At 36.1% G+C, this 21,783-nt stretch overlaps 1 protein-coding gene and 1 long non-coding RNA gene across 2 annotated transcripts; both read right to left on the reverse strand.

Annotated features, from left to right (window-relative positions):
- Positions 1-1,927: 1,927 nt before the first annotated feature.
- LOC113649492 lies at positions 1,928-4,486 on the reverse strand. Its single transcript, XR_003442157.2, has 3 exons — positions 4,372-4,486; positions 3,399-3,502; positions 1,928-3,052 (listed from the first exon to the last, which is right to left on the reverse strand). It is a non-coding gene; the product is annotated as an uncharacterized LOC113649492 (long non-coding RNA).
- A 9,202-nt stretch (positions 4,487-13,688) lies between these two features.
- Positions 13,689-17,726, reverse strand: LOC113649503 (C-C motif chemokine 24-like). Its single transcript, XM_047809929.1, has 7 exons — positions 16,992-17,726; positions 16,295-16,406; positions 15,952-16,058; positions 15,562-15,673; positions 15,208-15,320; positions 14,522-14,633; positions 13,689-14,285 (listed from the first exon to the last, which is right to left on the reverse strand). Exons 3-7 carry the CDS (start codon positions 16,010-16,012, stop codon positions 14,147-14,149), a joined length of 537 nt encoding a protein of 178 aa, XP_047665885.1. The 5' UTR covers positions 16,013-16,058; positions 16,295-16,406; positions 16,992-17,726; the 3' UTR covers positions 13,689-14,146.
- Positions 17,727-21,783: the final 4,057 nt, after the last annotated feature.

Here is a 21,783-nt window from a genome sequence, read left to right on the forward strand (position 1 = left end):
TGGCAGTATGCAATGTGCATCCTAGTTTGTGTCCCCTTCCACAGAAAATGAATGACACGAAACAATTTCAAACTTACAAACCATACATATGAAATAATACAAAATGATTTGATAAGTTATGTTGGTTGGTAGTCTTTTTCTCTGATGATAACGTTCAATAAATTCTATAGGCGTAGTTCATAAAATGTCAAAAGTGTGGCTAGCCCTCTGTGCCATCTGGCAACTCCTCGGGAGACATGATGACCATCCGTTTGGAAACAACTAGGTTAAAATCCATATTAATGGACTTGTATTACATAAAATAATACATAATGTTATTACAAAATGGAGGTTATGCTTTGGTGGGGTTGTTGCCACTGTCTTATTTGTTGAATTCTTTATACTTAACTGGATTTTTAATTGATTCACAAATAAAGACTGAGAAGCATAGGATGACCTTTCATGGACCTTTCAACCCTTCTCGTAATAACTATATAACTTATAAAAACTTTGTTTGTATTGTGTAAGTCTGTTATTGAATTACTTGTACTGCTTCTCATCTTGGCCAGGTCACTCCTGTGAATTTTAATTTCAGTGAATTCTACCTGGTTAAATAAAGGTTAAATAAAATAAATAAATAAAAACTAATGGATAATTATTTCTGTTTTTTCTCCAAAACTTGGTTAAGTTACATTTCCTCTGACAACTTGGTGTGGTAGACTATCTTTTATTATTTTGATTCCTAAATGCATGTTTATAACACTGAATTTTGCTAAATAAACCATAAATATTTGACTGAAACCTGTCTATTAATATCTGCTTGCATGAACTTTAAGTTTGAAATTTTGTAACTGTTGCCCCGCCTCTTACACCTGGAGCCTCGTATTTTAATTCCTTTCTATGGTATCGCGCTGGGAAAACGGAAGGAACGTTGTGCTTCATGAATCACCCATCTTGGGTTGGTAAACGGTGTGTGCTACAGTTTGCTATGCCAATTGCGAACCGCAACAGGGAAACCGTTTGCCAGAATATACCCTGACCTACATAGACGTGTATATCTGTGATCTGGTAGTATGAGTTGACCTTCAGCTTGTTCTCCACATGTGGCGTGTTGTCTGGTGTCTCTGTCATGCTGAGGAGGGGCATTTATTTTTGTTGCTGCTGTGGTTTGGCTCCACTCATCCCCTTACAATGAAGTATCACTGCACCACAGTTCTTCTGACTGTCAGTAAACATAGCACCTGGAAATAATAACTGTCAGTGCAGAGATACATGTGATACATTGATGCCTTCTGAACTGACTCTGTTCTTGTAGGAGGTTCACTTGTAAAAAAGGTTCTGTTCATATGGAAAGTGTTGTTGTAAACTTTTTCCAGAGAAGACTAGGAGACTTGTGCCCCTTTTCCCCAGAGGGAGTTTGAGTGCTGGTTCGGAGCCAGAGCCTAATTTAGAACCAGTTCTGTCTGTTTCGACCGCCAAAGCACCGGCTCTGAACCAGGAAAAGTGGTTCTTAAGTAGCACCAAAACGTTGCTGGTCTAGACTTAAGAACTGCTTGCGTCAGATGCTGTGGGCGGGGCTACTGTTATCGCATTTGATAATGTACCTTAAGTATACTAATGTTTAATACACTTTTACTTTACCGCAATATGATACATTATCAACACACATGAGAGTAGGTAGCTGTACATGCTAAGGCTAACTTTTTTCTGTGTTAACGATAAAATAACGTTAAGTACTTTATCGATTACAACCTGCATTTATACAGATTACATGGAGCTGCATGTACAGGTTTTATTTGCTGCGTTTGGATGCCAATGTAGGTTCACAAAGCCATGAGCATTAACAGTAAAGAACATCCACCATTGTGTTTGTGTTTGCCGCTGCTGCGCTAATGTTGCTGGAACACGTGACACATACTGTATACAGTGACGTCACACTCGGCGCTGTGATGGCTCTCTAGCTGGTGGAAAGGCAAACCGGTTCTTAGAAGGTTCACCAGTGGAACCAACTTTGAACCAGCACCAGTGCTAGCTCTGAACCAGCACCCGGTTCTTTCCGGTGGAAAAGAGGCACTGGATTTCCTTGTGCAGTATTCATTATTGAGTAGACACTCGATGAACATGAGTCTTCAAGTCAGAGTGTACTGGCATGGGTGCTGTAGTCATCAAGTCTAACTAAGTTGTAATTCATTGTAAATATACACATTATAGGGGGCAGTCCCATCAGATAGAGACAAAACCCTATGGTGCATGAAAGGATGTAACAGCCCCACACCAGATCCTGGAATTTCACCTGCCCTTGATCCAATTAAAACAACAGTCTTTCTCAGACACCTTCATTATCATAGGAATGAGTTCACCTCTAACGCTTGGCATTCCTTCGTGACTCAGACGTTGATTCAAATGGCCACCTTAAACAATGGGACAGATTTCACCAAGGGACAGATGATATCCTGAGTTACCTTGCCCTTTCCTTTCAAATGAATGAGATACAGGAACCACAAGTCTAATGTAAAGTTTGAATTTAACTAGCATTGTAACGATTTGGCTTCAGCATGATCCACAAAAATATGCTAGAACTAAAAGGAATTAAAACAATGACTTAAAATTATTTTCCCACAGTGGACACAAATCACACTTCTGAGGAACCAGGACTGAAGCAGATCCCAGAGAAGGACAGACTATATTCCATGAGTTTGAAGGCCTGTTGTGGGGTGTAGGTGTGGACATCTAAACCAGGGTCTGATTCCAAAAAAAAAAAAAGCTGCAATAGTCAGGTCTAGGTGTGAGTATTGAAGCAGATTCTGTAGTCAGGTCATATTCTTCAGTTGTTGTGAAGCACAAAGGGACGGAGAAAGCTGTAGATCCAGATACATGTCATTTATTCCTGTGCAACCATCTGATTTTTGATCTCTCATTGTTCCACATACTCCTGTATGTAGTTGCAAGTTTCTTCCCTCTGTTACTACTCGTCACTTTCATTCTCACTCTGTCTTAACATTCTTTGGTTCGCCATTAGGTTCATATTTGTTGTGCCATTAGAGGGTCCATTCCTAGGCCTCTGTTCAATATACTGTAGAAGAAATAATATGTATATATACATTATTACATTATATATTAATATTAATCACTAGCTGTAAATCCTAAAGTTCAGTAAATTCAATCTCCTTAAAAGCTGATGAATAAAACTGAAGATAAATTCAGTGTTTATTTATAAAGAACCTATAGAGGATTTAGTTGGCACTGTGAGACTGAAAGACATTTATTTATAATAGTTATTATAGGTGATCATTATATTTGTTCTGTGGAAGTGTCCATGTAGTAACTGAGTGATGTTTATTCAGGGTGATGTGGATTTTATTACAGAACACAGTCATGTGATCTCTGATGTCACAGTGCTGTACGTCTCTGTTACTTACATCATCTTTTCGGTTACTGTGATATTTTTTCCTCAGGTTCAGGATTAACACGATCAATACAGCAACCAGAAGCACCACCACTATCAGGACTATTTTGTTCTGATCTGTACAACACACACACACACACACACACACACACACACATATACACACACACACACACAGAGCCGGATTAAATAAATGGACTACACTAGGCAGGCTGCATTTTTTGGGCCCCCCTCCATCGATGTTATTTATGAATTGAAATCTGAAACTTAACAAAGTTACTAATAAAAGTTAATTCACATTTTAATAGCCCAGTCTTTAGTTAAAAATTGGTTATGTTGTATATTAAACAGTTTATCAGACTATTTTTTGATATTCATTATTTATACGTCATTACACGGCTCTATTAAATGCTATTAAATTATCCTCATCCATTGGGAGTGTCATTGTTAAGGCAGTAGTATCAGCAAATAACCAATAGGTGTCAGTAAACTATGTAAACAGAGCAAATAAGTTTATTTGCTCTGTTTACATTTAATCAACACATTTAATTAAGATTTTCTGCAAAATGCAATAGCGTACAACATTTATAAATGTTGTAATTAAGATTTTCTGCAAAATACAATAGCTTACCACATTTATAAATGTTGTAATTAAGAACAAGAAGGCAAACATGACCCCTTCACATTCATCAAGACCGTTTAGAAACCGTCTAACAATAAATAATAATAAATATAAGGATGGAGGATTTAAACTATGGAAAACTAAAGGTATTCAGACTATTAAAAACTTGTATCTTCCACCGCGTCTTCCGCCGCATTTCCCGCCGCATCTTCCACCGCGTTCACAGCTGTCAGACGGCTGCCCGACAGAAACTTTTGCAAAGCCCCCCGCTGTCTCTTCTTTTGTCCTTCTTCATTTTTTTTTCTTTTTACGTTTTGCCGCACCCGAAAGCATCTTCAAAGTCAGCCTACTACTCAAAACACACCTGCCTGCTATATTTGTTGTCCCGCTCTGACGTCTGACCGCCGCGCAGCGTACGTCTCCTCGGACTTAACTGGCTGGCGCCTCTATATAAATATAGTCTATGGTTTAAATAAACATCGTCACTATTTGTATTTAATTAATAAATAATGAAATAAATTGTAGATAGGACATTTGTACATTTTATTTTATTTGTATTATAATTTATTTATATATATATATATATATATATATATATATATATATATATATATATATATATATATATATATATATATATATATATATATATATGGTCCCTCTGTCTGGGCCCCATCCCGCCAATCGGGCCCTAGGCACGTGCCTAGTTTGCCTTTGCGTTAATCCGGCTCTGCGCACACACACACACAGACACACACACACACAGTTTATTAGTGATTTACCACACACCATGTGCCAGTGAGTGTGATTAACTGAACACCAATAACACACCCACTGGGCCTCATTTACAGTGTTAGTTTTAAACATTTATTTCTTTGTAAATCATCTGCAGGAGAATTTATTTGCTAGTAAACAAACCTGTGTGTAGAAAATGTAGAATTTAATGACAGGTTCTCATATGGTCAAGTTTCAGAGCAACTTTAAGTTTTATTTTATTATATTAACTGAATGTTCACAATGATTTCTGACCAATATCAGACTGTTGAATTTTACACACTGACACAAATCACACTGAATACGTACCTCTTACTGTTACTGTGTAAGTATGAAGGATGTTGTTATTCATCGTGTCTCTGATACTGTAAACTCCATCATCAGTACTCTTTACTCCTCTCAGTATAAGATGTGTGTTAGTGAGTGATGTTCTCTGTGTGAATTCAGCTGTACAGTTTAGTAAGCTTTTATACACACTGCAGATCTGTACACCATGTGGATCTGTTGACTTTCTGTGTTTAAAGATCACCTCCACTTGGTCTGTTAAGTGTAAATTCAGCTGTAGATCTTCACCAGGATTCACCTGAACTGATGAATTGAAGACTGAGGAGAAAAAACACCAGACTGTATTTTAACTGGATGTAAATATAACACATTAAACCTAAATCAGCTTTTTGGCAAAATCAACTTTTTATTTTGTTGCACAAATCTGTTAAACAGCTTCAGTTCTAATCAAAATTGCTGAATATTTATTTACTAATTAATTATGTCACAAATTTGCATAAAATACACACAAAATTATTTATTTTTAATATAAAAGTGAACTCGATTTTTGTTTAACCTTTTATTACAGTTTAAGAAATGTTAAAGATGACTAATAACACTGGCTTTTATGCATTGTTAGTTTTTGTGTAGCTTTAGATTTATTATTTCTCCCTCATTTACGTATCAGGGCTGTTTTTCCCCATTGACTGTCGTTATAACCATGTTTATTCATTGCATGGCCATGACATAAAAAAAAACATGCATTCTTACTTATTTATGGTTTCTTCCACTGAGAAAAGGTAAAATTTGCAATTTTTACTGTTAAACAAAAAATTGGGCCATTGGATCATTACACAGGCCTGTGGAAGGAAAAAAAAACTACTGGTACTGCTGGGTTCATCCTTATCTGAGTGAAACAGAGGAGGTTACAGTTCTGAATGTCCCTCTGGAACTTTCCATAAACAAAAATTAACAAAGCATAGTCGGAGCAGTTGTGATGGCAGACAACCGCATCGGGACCAACTTGGAAGTATATTTCTGTATAAATCCTTCCTGCAGCTAAACTTACAATTTCAAACAGTATGACTATAGAAATTCCTGACATTCCTGAGGCTCAGCATCCTGACAGCGGATAAATGATTAAGTGCTGCTCTGACCTGCATTGATTAGGCACAAACACATCTGTTAAACAAAATCCCAGTGTTTATATTCAACAGAACACAAAGGCATACAGACCTCCTAAAGATCACAACCTCAAGACTCAATGTTTTATGAGTACAACATTAAAGACATTGTCATGGATAAGGGCTTCTAAATGAATGGAAAAAACAGACAAACAGCTCATTAACCTGCTTTAAATATGCAGAACTTAATTTATTTTTCTAAAAAAAAGAAAAGAAAAAGAAACATGCATGTTACTGTATTATATTATAATGGTAAAATAAATAAAGAAAAAAATATTTTAAAAAAGATTTAGAAATTAAGTATGTACAAAATAAATAATACTTTGTTATTAATGGATACAGATTCACTCACCTTCAGGTTTGTTCAGACTGTTAAACAGACGCTGGTCAATTTACAGTGTTAGTTTTAAACATTTATTTATTCGTAAATCATCTGCAGGAGAATTTATTTACTAGTAAACAAACCTGTGCATAGAAAATGTGGAATTTAATGACAGATTCTCATACGGACAAGTTTCAGAGCAACTTTAAGTTTTATTTTATTATATTAACTGAATGTTCACGATGATTTCTGACTAATATCAGACTGTTGAATTTTACACACTGACACAAATCACACTGAATACGTACCTCTTACTGTTACTGTGTAAGTATGAAGGATGTTGTTATTCATCGTGTCTCTGATACTGTAAACTCCATCAGTCCTCTTTACTCCTCTCAGTGTAAGATGTGTGTTAGTGAGTGACGTTCTCAGTGTGTATTCAGCTGTACAGTTTAGTAAGCTTTTATACACACTGCAGATCTGTACACCATGTGGATCTGTTGAATCTCTGTGTTTAAAGATCACCTCCACTTGGTCTGTTAAGTGTAAATTCAGCTGTAGATCTTCACCAGGATTCACTTGAACTGATGATATGATGGCTGAGGAGAATAAAACACCAGACTGTATTTTAACTGGATGTAAATATAACACATTGAACCTAAATCAGAGTTTATAAACTATAGAGCAGTAAACACACTTACACTCGATGCGGAGATGAAAATAATTAACGTCTCTGTCATCACACTGACACGTGTATATGTTCCTCTTACTGTCATCAGCTACAGTGATGATGAGGGTCAGATCTCCCTTCAAATACTGATTATGGGAGATTTTAAATCCTTCTTCTGACCAGCAGGATGTCTGATCACACCGAGCCACTATATAACTTTGGTCATTGATCCATGTGGCCTGATGAGAACATCTCCGATTACAGGGCAGAGCAGCAGTCTGATTAATCTTCACCTCTACAGTAGTGACAGCTGATGCAGGAACTGAAAGAGAAAAGCAGATAAACAGAATAAAATCTAAATCTATACATGTACATATAATATTTTAAAATCATCTAGGACATTTTGTCACAAACACATGCTTTTTATGCAATAAAGTTAAAATTGCTATAAAAAATAGACAAAAAGTGAAATAAAACTGAGATAAATATAAAATGAAGGTGGTAATGATCTTAACCCTTGTGGACATTTTAAAAAACACTACCAGTGATGTTCATGAACTAAACTAATATAAAAATACAAACTTTTTTTTTTTTTGCAAAAATTTGTTAAACAACTTCAGTTCTAATCAAAATTGCTGAATATTTATTTACTAATTAATTATGTCACAAATTTGCATAAAAATACACAAAAAAGTAAACTGGATTTTTTTTACCTTTAATTACATTTCCAAGAATGTAATTAAAGGTAAAAAAAAATCCAGTTTACTTTTTTGTGTATTTTTATGCAAATTTGTGACATAATTAATTAGTAAATAAAATAAAATAAAGTAAATAAAAATACACAAAAAAGTAAACTGGATTTTTTTTTTTACCTTTAATTACATTTCCAAGAATGTAATTAAAGGTAAAAAAAAATCCAGTTTACTTTTTTGTGTATTTTTATGCAAATTTGTGACATAATTAATTAGTCAGGGCTGTTAGTATCAGGGCTGTTTTTCCCCATTCCCCCATTGACTGCCGTTATAAACATGTTTATTAATTGCATGGCCATGAAATGAAAAAACCATGCATTCTTACTTGTTTATGGTTCTTCCACTGAGAAGAGGTAAAATTATACATTTTTACTGTTAAACAAACAATTGGGCCATTGAATCATTACACAGGCCTGTGTAAAAAAAAAAAAAAAGTTTTCAGAGCAACTTTGTTTTATTTTATCATATTAACTGAATGTTCACAATGATTGTGTTGAATACATCACATTATAGCATTACATGATATGTTTGCTTGCACCAGATGATACAAGCACAAAGTCACTCCCATCTGCATCTTCTGTGTCTTCTACACCATCTACATCTGGAGAAAACTCATCAGCTTCAGGCATTACAGAGACCACTGAAAGAAGCACAGCAGCCACCAAGTCCTCTGGAAGTAAGAATCATCATGGCTTTTATCAGGCTTTTGCTAAATCACTAGTAAAGCATTTGCTTAGCTAACCCATCCGTTACTATTTTGTATTCTGTTATTAATGAATTACTGCTAAGTTTTTCCTAATAGTCATATCTACCCTACCCTCCAAACCTAACTGTTTATTTTGTAATAGTGATACAATGCCAAACACTTTCTCCTCTTTCTTACAGTTACATCGGCCAAGAGCAGGAAAAGGAAGACAAAAATGGAAGCAACACTGGAAATCTTCAGTGAAAAGATCAGCAGTGCCCTCAACAACACAGACAACGCCCCCTTTCTACCAGGCACCAGTAGAAGCCTCGCAGTACAACTCAAGAAAACTGCCGCCTCAGCCTACCTTTTACAACTTTACTCAGCTTCCTACATTTTGCATGGGTTCACCTCAGCCTCCACCATGTACACTCTCAAGGTCCAGCTCAGCAGCCCTTCAGCCAGGCCTCAGGACATCCACCATTCTACCGACCTCCAGATGATGATGATGATAATGTTGAGAAGTAAATCAGATCACTATATTGTTAATTGCTTTCAGTATTGTTGTTCAATCTATGCAAAGTGTATTCAACATTCTAAACGTTAATTACAGTTTAGATTATATTGTACAGTTTGATTTCAGGTTACAGTTTGAACGTTATACTGTTATTAAATAGACAGAGATTTGCACTACAGCAGAATATTTTTTATTTTGAATATTATTATTTTCTGACAATAAATGAGCAGGTTTCCTTATTTTTTTGGCCAAGAAAAGTCCTTGTGTGGAACATGGATTAGGTGTTTACATAAACCTGGCCAAGTGAGAATTTCATTTTTTGTATTTTTTTCAGAACAAAACTGACCATTTCATCATATGTATGAAAAACATTTCTTGTTACTCTGCACTTTGAGAATGTTATGTTTAAACATTGTCAATTAAAGTTCTTTTGTGAATCAGTGTTCCTGGAAGGCATCTCCTTTGGGCAGTTTTATGAACTCGGGCATGAGGACATGGCGCACGGCCATGCAAAATTCATGCACAATCGCGCACACAGAGGACCTGGCAATGCCAAACAGGTTACCCACCGTGCAGTAACTGATCCCCGATGCCAGCCAATACACCCCAACTCCTACACGTTTCCGTGTGGAGATGGGTCGCCTAAAATGAGTATCCTGCAGCAAGAATCTTGAGGAGAGGCACTGACAGAGATAATCAAAAGCCGAACATTCGGAAATTTTCAAAAAACTGCTTCTCTATGAAGCTATTCACGTCACATTCCCACCACTCCTGGCTTCGTCTCCACATCCACATAGACCTCTGTAGTGAATTTGCAGCCATAACCCCGCAAAAGGCCAAAATAGTTAATTTTGCTCCCTTTCTCCTCATTCTTCTCGTCCTCAGCACCTGCTGATTAAATGTTACGGCTGCCATTACACAAACATTTGGAAAGAAACGCTAAAATGCTTAGTTACTTCATAACCTCGCCAACTTTTTTGCGCAACGGTGTGCTGCGTGTGACGTCATTGTTATTGTTCGTTTGTGCATGTGGGTCAGTTCGAAACAGCAAACTGTTCACACTGGTATCTGATATAGGCCACATTTAAAAGGTAATGTGAACAGCCAAACAAAAAAATCAGATCTGAGCAAAATATCTGGATTTACTTGCAGTTTGAACGTGGCCTAAATGAATTAATTGAAAAAAGTAACAGTCAAACGCACCATATGGTAACGGTAACGGAGTTACTTTATTTAAAAAAGTAATGCGTTACAGTATTAGTTGCTGCCCAACACTGGTGGTATGCGTTCCATCCCTGGTTAGAATACTCTATACCAGGGGTCGCAACCTTAAACACTCAAAGAGCCATTTGGACCCATTTCTCACAGACAAAAAACACAGGGAGCCACAAAACCCATTTGACATCTAAAATGAAGAGAACACTGCATGTATCGTCATTACCTTTATGGAAACTATAGAAAAAAAACTGTAGTGTGTTGCATTTATGAAATCAATGAACTGCTACCGAGTAAACGAAATTTTATTTCTGCAGGCAAACAAAATATTTTGAGCAGTTTGAACTAACCTTAATAAAAAAGCTGAAGGTTACTTTTTATATAAAATGTTCAATGTCTAATTGAGTCCTCTTCGTATTCATGGCAGGGCTCTCAAGTTTTGAAGACAGGCAAGCGTGACATCTCCAACACCCCCGCAACCCCAATTTTTTTCATTGGTTGTTGCATTAAATCTTTCCCAGATAGTACTATTTTCTGATTGGCTATTGTGTAGCCCCTTTTTTTTTGATTGGCTGATAAGTGTCAGGCTCGACTAAGAACTGGGACGTGCTTGATTCCTGCCCGGTTCCATAGAAACAGCGGTGCAAACTGATACATTTTGGGCGCTGCGGCTTATTAAATATATGATAAATAGTCAGTTTTTCTGTGTAAGAAATACGATGTGTGGCGCGAGAGCATGAGAAAAGACCCAAATGCGTGACTGTCACTCTCAATGCGTGACACTTGACAGCCCTGCATAACACCATAATTTTAATTTGCCGGCTGCAGCAAGCCCAAAAATGCGTCTGCTTCTGTGTGTCGGATTTCGCAAGTCGGCGGTTACGGCGCGTATTTTGAGCGACAAAAAAAAACTAAACACGGTTAATTTAAATAATCTTAGAATTTAGAATGACATTTTTAAAAAAAAAAACTAACTAAAATAAATTATGTTTAAATTAAATATTTATTTTCGAAATCTACAGGGAGTCGCAGGAGAGGGATGAAAGAGCCACTTGCGGCTCCGGAGCCGCGGGTTGCCGACCTCTGCTCTATACGTTTATTCAATCCAATTACATTTATTTTTATAGCAGTTTTAACAAATCATATTGTCTCAATGCAGCTTTACAGAAGCATAGAAACAGAAGAAAAAACATTTAAAAGTTTAAAATGAAGTTACTATATATCTCTAACATCTATCCCTATCACTAATGAGCAAGCCAGAGGTGACGGTGGCAAGGAAAAACTCCCTGATATGATATGAGGATAAAACCTTGGATGAATGAATATATGGAATGATGGATGGATAATTTGATGGTTAGAAATTTGGATGGATGGATAGATGGATGGACAGACTGATGGATGGAAATAGTGAGTCAGAAGAAAATGGATAGAAACAGTCAAACGGATATTTTTTGAGCAGAAAAGTAAAGAACAAAGAAATGACAGGGTGATAAAGAACATGTAGATGGATGGATGGATGGATGGATATATGGAGTTAGTGGGTCAGAAGAAAAAGACAAACAGACAAACCAATATTTTTTGAAAATAAGCGTAAAGAATTAAGGATTAATGTTTAGGATTAAATGTTCACTAAGTTTTTTTTATCTCAAAAATAATATATATATATATATATAATTTTTGTATAATATATATATATATATATATATATATATATATATATATATATATATATATATATATATATATATATATATATAAACACTTAAAGCAGAATAGGTTTCAGTCCATTTTGGTAACCTAACATAGCCTAGCGAGGCATAGAATAACGTAACGTAACATAGCCTAGCGAAGCATAGCATAACGTAACATAACGCCTAGCAAGGCATGGCATAACGTATCATAACAGCCTAGTGAGGCATAACATAGCGGAACGTAACCTAACATGGCCTAGCAAGGCATAGCATAACGTAACAACATAGACTAGCAAGGCAAGCCTAACCTAGCATAACGCAACATAGCCTAGCAAGGCATAGCCTACCTAGCATAACATAGCATAACATAGCATAACATAACGAGCTGGCATAGCAAGGCATATCGAGGCATAGCATTACCTAACATGAGGTAATCTAGCCTAGTATAGCAAGCATGGCATGACCCATCGTGACGAGCATAACAAAAGCATAGCATAACCTTATATTATAACATAGCGAAACATACAATAACATAAACTAGCATAACATAACATAGTATAGCGAAGCATAGCCTAACGTAGCGAAGCATAACAGACTGTACAACACGCCAGCCTTGAGGTCGCTTCCGGCTCAACTAAACGCACCATTATACACGAACATGCACGCCATATCGATTTACCGGAAGTTCAAAGCGTCTTCAAATTTCCCCTTCGTCTCGAGTATACTAATACTAATCACGACCTCTTATAGTTCCATATCACAAACACAAAAGAAGAAAGCTTGCGGTTTAAACTCTAATAGCCGCTGAGTTTAAATCGCAGCAGCAGCAATGCAGAGAAAACAGACCCATCAAAATGAGCTGGCATGGCAAGGCATATTGAGGCATACTGTAGCATTACCTATCATGAGGTAATCTAGCCTAGCAAAGCAAGCATGGCATGACCCATTGTGACGTGCATAGCAAAAGCATAGCATAACCTTATCTTATAACATAGCGTAACATACAATAATATAACCTAGCATAGCATAACATGCATAGCATAGTGAAGCATAGCCTAACGTAGCGTAGCATAACAGACTGTACAACACACCAGTCCTAAGGTCGCTTCTGGCTCAACAATCCCACCATTATACACGAACATGCACTCCAAAGTGTCTTCAAACTTCCCTTTTGGCTCGAGTATACTAATAGTAATCACAACCTCTTATAGTTCCATATCGCGAACAAAAGAAGATACTGTACCTTGCGGTTTAAACTCCAAATAGCCGCTGAGTTTAAATCGCAGTTGCAGCAATGCAGAGGAAACAGCCAAGCAAACAGCCTGAAAAATGCATTTAGACAGGGCGTCCTGTTTGAAAGAGACCAATTGCACGCTTAGGAATCAGATCAGCTGATGAGCGGGGTGAGAAATTTTTTACAATCAGCTGAAAGCCAAGCCCTACTATGTGCCCGCCTAACTGACGCTGAACGCTATATTTATAATTTATGTTAAATATGTTTGCGAGGTCCGAGGCATGGGGCTGTTTGGGGTTGTACTTTGAGGATTGCTATAATGCAGCTACTGTATAACATACTGACCACTGTGTGCATTAACCACAAACACGTCTCATAATACACTGATTATTTATTGACCTTCATTCTTCTACTATTTTGTAACAATTCAAATCACTAGTAGAAAGAAAGAAAAAATCAAGAATTGTAAAAAGTAAGTATAACTCAGATTATTTTACATGAAAAAATGATTTTAACAGAGAAAGAGAAATATATGATGTAAGACTGCATGAAGACAAATAAATCAATTTTGCAGAACAGGAAGTCATACCATGATCAGACATATCTGTGTATGTTACATATATTAATATATTAATGTTGTATGTAAACCTGTCAAATGTTTGAATGCAACCAGCATTATTTTCTTTTAAAGCATAGAAATGTCAATAAAAAGTAAATGAATTCATGTTAACAGTCTATAGAATAAATCAGATTATATTTAAGTTTATAACTAAAAGCTTTAATCATAATGTGTGATTATGTAAAAAGTCCATTTAGTAAAATAATTATTCATTACTTGGAGAGAGGATTTAAACTCTCTTCAGGTTTGTTCAGACTGTTAAACAGAAGCTGGTCAATTCTGTTCATGTTGTTCTTCACCCACTTGTCTTTGGGATCTGCACACACATCACGACCAATCTGTAGAGTAAAGCTGTAGAGGAGTGAGAAGATTTACATCGGTGTGAAACTGTAATAACATCAGAAAATCAGACACTCTGACACGCCCCAAACCTCCAAGATAACATAAAGTTAGATTCATATATAAGATTTATAAGTTAGATTCAGTACCAAGTTCAATTCTATTACACATAAACATAAAGAATTAATAGACATGAAAATATTAACTTTATTTATTCATTAAAAATAAACAAGAGACTGAACACTTACATGACTCCAGGTATTTGACACTGAAGCTCTGTTATGTTATATGCTGTAATGACTTTTACAGGGATTGGTTGTCTCAGAAACTTGGTACAGCACTGATCTGGTCCAACTACAACTGTGTGAAAACATTTCTACATTTAGTTCTGTGATTAAATGTTCAATAAGAAAATATTAGACACTTTTATATCTAGTATCACATTCAGATTAGTGTAGCTATTAAACTGTATTATCTTAATGTAAGTGAGAAAAGGAACTAGCTTGTGTATAAAACGTTTGTAATCAATTCCTGTATGAAAGACCAACAAAGTGTTTAATAAATAATTCATTACTCCTGATACTTTCTGATATTCTTCAGCTCCTGTCATCAAATGAGTCTCATCCAGCTTTATTTGCTGTACTTTTTGTAAATTAGAGAATAATTGCATAAATAATTTAAATATTTTGTCTTTTAATTACAAGTTTACAATTTTACAAGTTTAAATGAAGAACAGAAACAGGTATGTTATTGTATTGCATTACATTATGTAAATAATGGTACAATACATCAAGAAAAAAGATTAGAAAAAAATATTTAGAAATTAAGTCAATTTAAAAAAAAAAAAAAAAAAAGGTATTCCACCTGCTCTATTACAGGTAATGATGCACAAAATAAATAATAATTTGTTATTAATGTATAGAGATTTACTCACCTTCAGGTTTGTTCAGACTGTTAAACAGACGCTGGTCAGTTTTGTTCATGTGACTCTTCACCCACTTGAAGCCGGGATCTGCACACACACGACGACCGTTCTGTAGAGTAAAGCTGTAGAGGAGAGAGAAGATTTACATCAGTGTGAAACTGTAATAAAATCAGAAAATCAGACACTCTGACATGCCCCAAACCTCCAAGATAATATAAAGTTAGATCCATATATAAGATTTATAAGTTAGTTTCCGTACCAAGTTCAGTTTTATTACACATAAACATAAAGAATTTATAGACATAAAAATATTAATTAAACTTTTATTATTAATAAAAAATAAACAAGGGACTGAACACTTACATGACTCCAGGTATTAGACACTCAGGATCTGTTTCTTCATACACTGTAATGACTTTTACAGGGATTGGTTGTCTCGGAAACTTGGTACAGCACTGATCTGGTCCAACTACAACTGTGTGAAAACATTTCTACATTTAGAGATTAATTGCATAAATAATTTAGATATTTTATCTTTTAAGTACAAGTTTACAATTTTACAAGTTTATGAGAAAAAAAAAACAGACAAAAAGCTGCTTAACCTGCTTTAAATATGCAGAACTTTTTTTCTAAAAAAATATATTTATAAAATAAGTACATTTATAGTTAACCTAAACATATTCCACCTGCTATTTTAAAGGAAATTATGTACAAAATTAATATTAATTTGTTATTAATGTACAATTCACTCACGTTCAGTGACGTTCAGACTGTTAATCAGGTCAATACAATTCATGTGATGCTTCACCCACATGTCTTTGGGATCTGCACACAAATGACGACCGTTCTGTAGAGTAAAGCTGTAGAGGAGAGAGAAGATTTACATCAGTGTGAAACTGTAATAAAATCAGAAAATTAGACACTCTGACACGCCCCAAACCTCCAAGATAATATAAAGTTAGATTCATATATAAGATTTATAAGTTAGATTCAGTATGAAGTTCAGTTCTATTACACATAAACATAAAGAATTAATAGACATTAAATTACTAACTTTATTTATTCATTAAAAATAAACAAGAGACTGAACACTTACATGACTCCAGGTTTTCGACACCGAATATCTGTTACTGCATAAGCTGTAATGTTTTTTACAGAGATTGGTCGTGTCAGAAAGCTGGTACAGCACTCTTCTGGTACATTTCCCTCTGTATGAAAACATTTCTACATTTAGTTCTGTGATTAAATGTTCAATAAGAAAATATTAGACACTTTTATATCTAGTATCAGATGCAGATTATTGTAGCTATTAAACTGTATTATGTCACAGTTGAGTTCTGGACTCTGATTGGTCAGAAGGTGATGATTAATTCTCTAGAAACTATTTATTATTGTATAGTTAAGAACATTATCAAACTTGTTTCACTGACATTAAATGTAACTGTAAATTTATAAAACATATTTCTTTAAGATGAAAAATTAATAAAAAATTAATAGTTTTTTCGGTATAAGAGAATAAAACAGTTGTGGACGTTCTGTTACAGAACAATCCTCATCTTTACAGTGTAACAGTAACTCTGCTTCATCACACCACCACATCACTCAGTATTTTACTGTAACAGTGTGACAAACACACAGTGGTTTATTAATGCTGCTTATTTACAGAAACCTCATCAGCTTTTTAGGAAATTCAGCATCAGTATAAACCTGGGGTTTAATATTACTACTGATAATAATAATAATAATAATAATAATAATAATAATAATAATAATAATAATAAACTTTATCTTACAGTGGGCCGTTGTGAAGGACTGAAGGCAGCCGAGAACCAGCAGAACCAGCAGGAGAGAACGAGAGATCATGACTGCTGCTGAAGATGTTGAAGAGAATGATGAAGATAGTGATGGTCAGGAGCAGAATGGTATTAGTGTAGATATCACCTCCCTCTTCACTTTATATAGCTGGTGTGTGTGTGTGTGTGGGGGGGGGGGGTGTTTAAGTCACAAAACATCTAAAAAAAAACATCTAACACAGGAAACCAGCTCATGGTTTTCACCTAAAACATAGAAGAACATAATATTTAACACTTTGTAACCAAACATATCTCACGCTACTCAATTTTTTTATGTGTACAATACCATTCCACACTTTCACTATACACATTCCATTAGCATTATTTAAGAGTCTACAATAATCTTAAAAAAAATGTCAGTTTTATAATACTCAGCCAAGTGGCATCACATTAAAATTATTAGACACAACTGGAAAATTCCCAAGTAGAAAAATCCTGGCTTTGTTCATGAAGAATGGAAACTACAGAGGAAGAGCTGTGTGAGAGAGTTAAACAGGAAGGTTAGGGTTAAGGTCATGTTTTTATATGTCCTACATGCATTTTCACACACTTTCCTTTCATTATTATTATTATTATTATTATTATTATTATTATTATATCAAACAAACCGAGCTCAGAAACATGATGTAAACCTGGAAATTGATAACATCGCATGACACTAATCTCATTATTGTCACAAACCTTCAAACAAATAATGCTAACAGGCCTCATGACCATTATCATAAGATTAAAAAATAACATATCAAAGTCAAAACAGATCTATATATAAAAGACAAATCTAAAACTATCTATATCTATAAATCTATAAACATACAGATTTTAATAACAAAAACAAATCTGGTTTAAACACTGCATTCTGAAAAGATCCTGGAAGAAATTAGTGTGTGTGTGTTAAAGAAATGTGTTACCATGAGATTTGAGCACAGAGATTTCAGCTACTTTTTTGCTATATACTACTATGTATTTTGTGTACAACATGTTGTACACTGGGACACAGGGAGCCTGATATTCACCACAGATTTACACACATAATGTCATTTAACTGTGTTTTTTTAAATATGTGCAAAAAGTGTTTTAAAATTCATTTTGATTTGTGTCAAAATATTAAATCAAAATGAATGTTTGTTTTTATTACAGTGTTAAAATGTAACTTTATAAAGACAGAAACAGCCAGAATATGATCTAAAAATCACCACCAATGCTATACAAACATTATGTATCACTATCAGCAATGCTGTAATAACACTACACCATTATATATACCATATATACATGTTTATATAAACAAGAAACAATAAAAGATCATAACATTAACAGATCATACACAACCTGAATTCCGAAACAGTTTGGACATTTTTTCAATTGAAATAAAATGAAAACTAAAAGATTTTTAAATCACTTGAGCCTATATTGTATTCACAATAGAACATATATAACATAACAAATGTTTTAACTGAGTAATCTTCCACTTTTTTCCGCTAAATAGGTTAATTTTAAATTAATGCCTGCTACAGGTCTCAGAGTAGTTGGTCCAGCATCATGTTTACCTGGTGTAGCATCTCCTACTTTTTTCAGAACAGTTTGAAGACGTCTGGACATCGAGGTTATCTGGTGTTTTGGTGTTGGAATTTGGTCCCATTCTTCTCTGATATGGAATGCAGGCAGCCGATTCAGCAGCTGGATTCTTCTACGATGAAGCCATGCTGTTGTAATAGCTGCAGTATGTGGTTTTCATTGTCCTGCTGAACTACACAAGGCCTTCCCGGAAATACCGTAGATGTCTTTTCACTTTTCCACTTTGAAACAGTCCATTTTCAATGTGCCTCGACCCACAGGATATGACGGTGGTTCTGGACCATGTTCACATATGGCTTCCTTTGTGCATGTTAGAGCTTTAGGTGGCATCTGCAGAGGGAAGGCCGAAAGTGTTCCTGGGTCCACAATCATGCCGATGAGTGATTCAGTGTCGTCTGAGGGACCGAAGACCATGAACATCCAAGAAAGGTCTTAAGCCTTGTCCCTCACCCAGAGATTCCTTCAGTTTCTCTGAATCTTTTGCTGATGTTCTTTACTATAGATGAGATTTACAAAGCCTTTGCAATTTGATGTTGAGGAACATTGTTTTTAAAGTATCCCACAATCTTTTTACACACTTTTTCACAGATAGAGTCTCTGCCTATCTTTACTTCTAACATATCCCTTTTATAGCTAATTATGCCACAGACCTGATATTAATTAACATCATTAGTTGCTGGATGTTCTCCCAGCTGAATCTTTGCAAAATGCCTTGCTTTTTCAGCCATTTATCACTATTTTGTGACTTGTAGTATACTTAAAATTAGAAATGAGCTCATTTAGTGGATAAAAGTCCTAACTTTCTCAGTTCAAACATTTGTTATGTTATCTATGTTCTATATTGAATAAAATATTGGCCCATGTGATTTTAGTCTTCAATTTATTCAAATGTTAGCAATTGCAGTTCTGGACTCATATTAATTCTTCTATTAATAAATAAATATTGTAACCTGTGTTATAAAACACTTGTGGATGTTCAGTTACAGAACAATCCTCATCTTTACAGTGTAACAGTAACTCTGCTTCATCACACCACCACATCACTCAGTATTTTACTGTAACAGTGTGACAAACACACAGTGGTTTATTAATGCTGCTTATTTACAGAAACCTCATCAGCTTTTTAGGAAATTCAGCAACATGGTGCACTGCAATATTCTGTCAGCTCCATCAGGCCAAAATGGATGCTCACAGTAATGGGGATAGAGTCTTGTACAAACAGGCCAAATACACAATGGAAAAGGAGATCAGAGTGGCAAAGAGGAATTATTATGAAAAGATTCAGACTCAATTTTCCTCTAATGACTCAGCTTCAGTGTGGAAAGGCCATCACCAACTACACAACACCTTCCCCCTGCAATGTTCAGTGAAGTTGATGTGTGTCAGGTCTTCAGGAAGACCAAGAGAAGGAAGGCTCCAGGCCCAGACAGCATTTCACCAGCCTGTCTGAAAACCTGTTCTGATCAGCGGGCCACCATCTTCACACGAATCTTCAACAGATTACTGGAACTGTGTGAAGTCCCCTCATGCTTCAAAAGCTCCACCATCATCCCCATCCCGAAGAAATCCAGAATTACCAGACTTAGTGACTACAGACCTGTGGCTCTAACGTCTGTGGTCATGAAATCATTTGAAAGACTGGTTTTGGCTTATCTGAAGGACATCACTGGACCCTTACTGGACCCTCTGCAGTTTTCCTACAGAGCAAACAGGTCTGTGAATAATGCAGTCAATATGGTACTGCATTATGTTCTGCAGCATCTGGACAGACCAGGGAGGATCCTGTTTGTGGACTTCAGCTCTGCCTTTAACACCATCATCCCATCACTCCTCCAGCCCAAATCAACCCAGCTCTCTGTGCCCTCCTCTGCCTGTCAGTGGATCACCAGCTTTCTGACAGACAGGCAGCAGCTAGTGAGACTGGGAAAACTTAAATCCAGCACCTGCACCATCAGCACTGGCGCCCCTCAAGGTTGTGTATTGTTCCCACTGCTCTTCTCACTGTTCGGCCTCATCCAGGACGGTGACAAGTTTGTTTACAGACTGGAGGTTGAACGGCTGGCTGTCAGTTGCAGTCTTAACAACCTGTAGCTGAACACGCTCAAAACAGTGGAGATGATCGTGGACTTCTGGAGAAACCCCCCTGCTCTCCCCCCACTCACCATCATGGACAGCATAGTGACAGCAGTGGAGTCATTCAGATTCCTGGGAACCACAATCTCACAGGACCTGAAGTGGGACATTCACATAGACTCCATTGTGAAAAAGGCTCAGCAGAGGCTGACACTCTTTGAACTATTGCCATCTGGTCGACGCTACAGAGCCCTGAGCACCAGAACGACCAGCCACAGGAACAGTTTCTTCCCTCGGGCAATCTATCTGATGAACACTTGACATACACGGAACATACAACTGTATTTACTTAACATCACATTATTTACCAAAAACACATATTTATATTTCAATTGCACATTTTACACTTGTACATTTGTACATACAAATTGTCTATATTATATATGTGTTCTTGCCTTGTCAATGTCATACTTTTACACTGTGGAGCTTCTGTCACTAAAACAATCTGATTCTGATGGATGAAGAAATGTATTTGTTATTTCACAGAGGAAGGCCAAATGCAGTGGGCATTTTAACTGGTAGTACAAGGAATTTTATGGAAGGAAATGTCCCTCCCAGTCCTCAGGGGACATCTGTATCAAACCTGTCTACAATCTGTGTCCGTTGACTCGGAAGGGCCCAAGACAGAGGAAGTTAATAATAGTGGAATAATGGGTTTTTTGGGGGAGCATCTGCCGTAAAACCTGTGTCAAGTGGGATGCTCTTTCCCTACTCCCATTATTCCCTTATTACTCGCCTCCTCTGTCTTGGGCCCTTCAGAGTGAACGGACACAGATTGTAAACAGGGTTTGATACAATCAACAATCTGCAATCTGCGTCCATTCACTCGGATATAGGACATAGTTGGACATACTGTAGTTGGAAATACTGAGTGCGTTTTTCAGCACCACTTTGGGCCGTACACACTCTCACCAAAGTGTTAACCATCTCTTCACTTCTTAAAATTGCAGCAACTAAGTTTATATTCAGACTTTTCACTCTTATGAATAATTTCCTAAACAGCTTGCCATAATATATATATACG

This window comes from Tachysurus fulvidraco, chromosome 1 (assembly GCF_022655615.1).
Source record: "Tachysurus fulvidraco isolate hzauxx_2018 chromosome 1, HZAU_PFXX_2.0, whole genome shotgun sequence".
Lineage (NCBI taxonomy): Eukaryota > Metazoa > Chordata > Actinopteri > Siluriformes > Bagridae > Tachysurus > Tachysurus fulvidraco.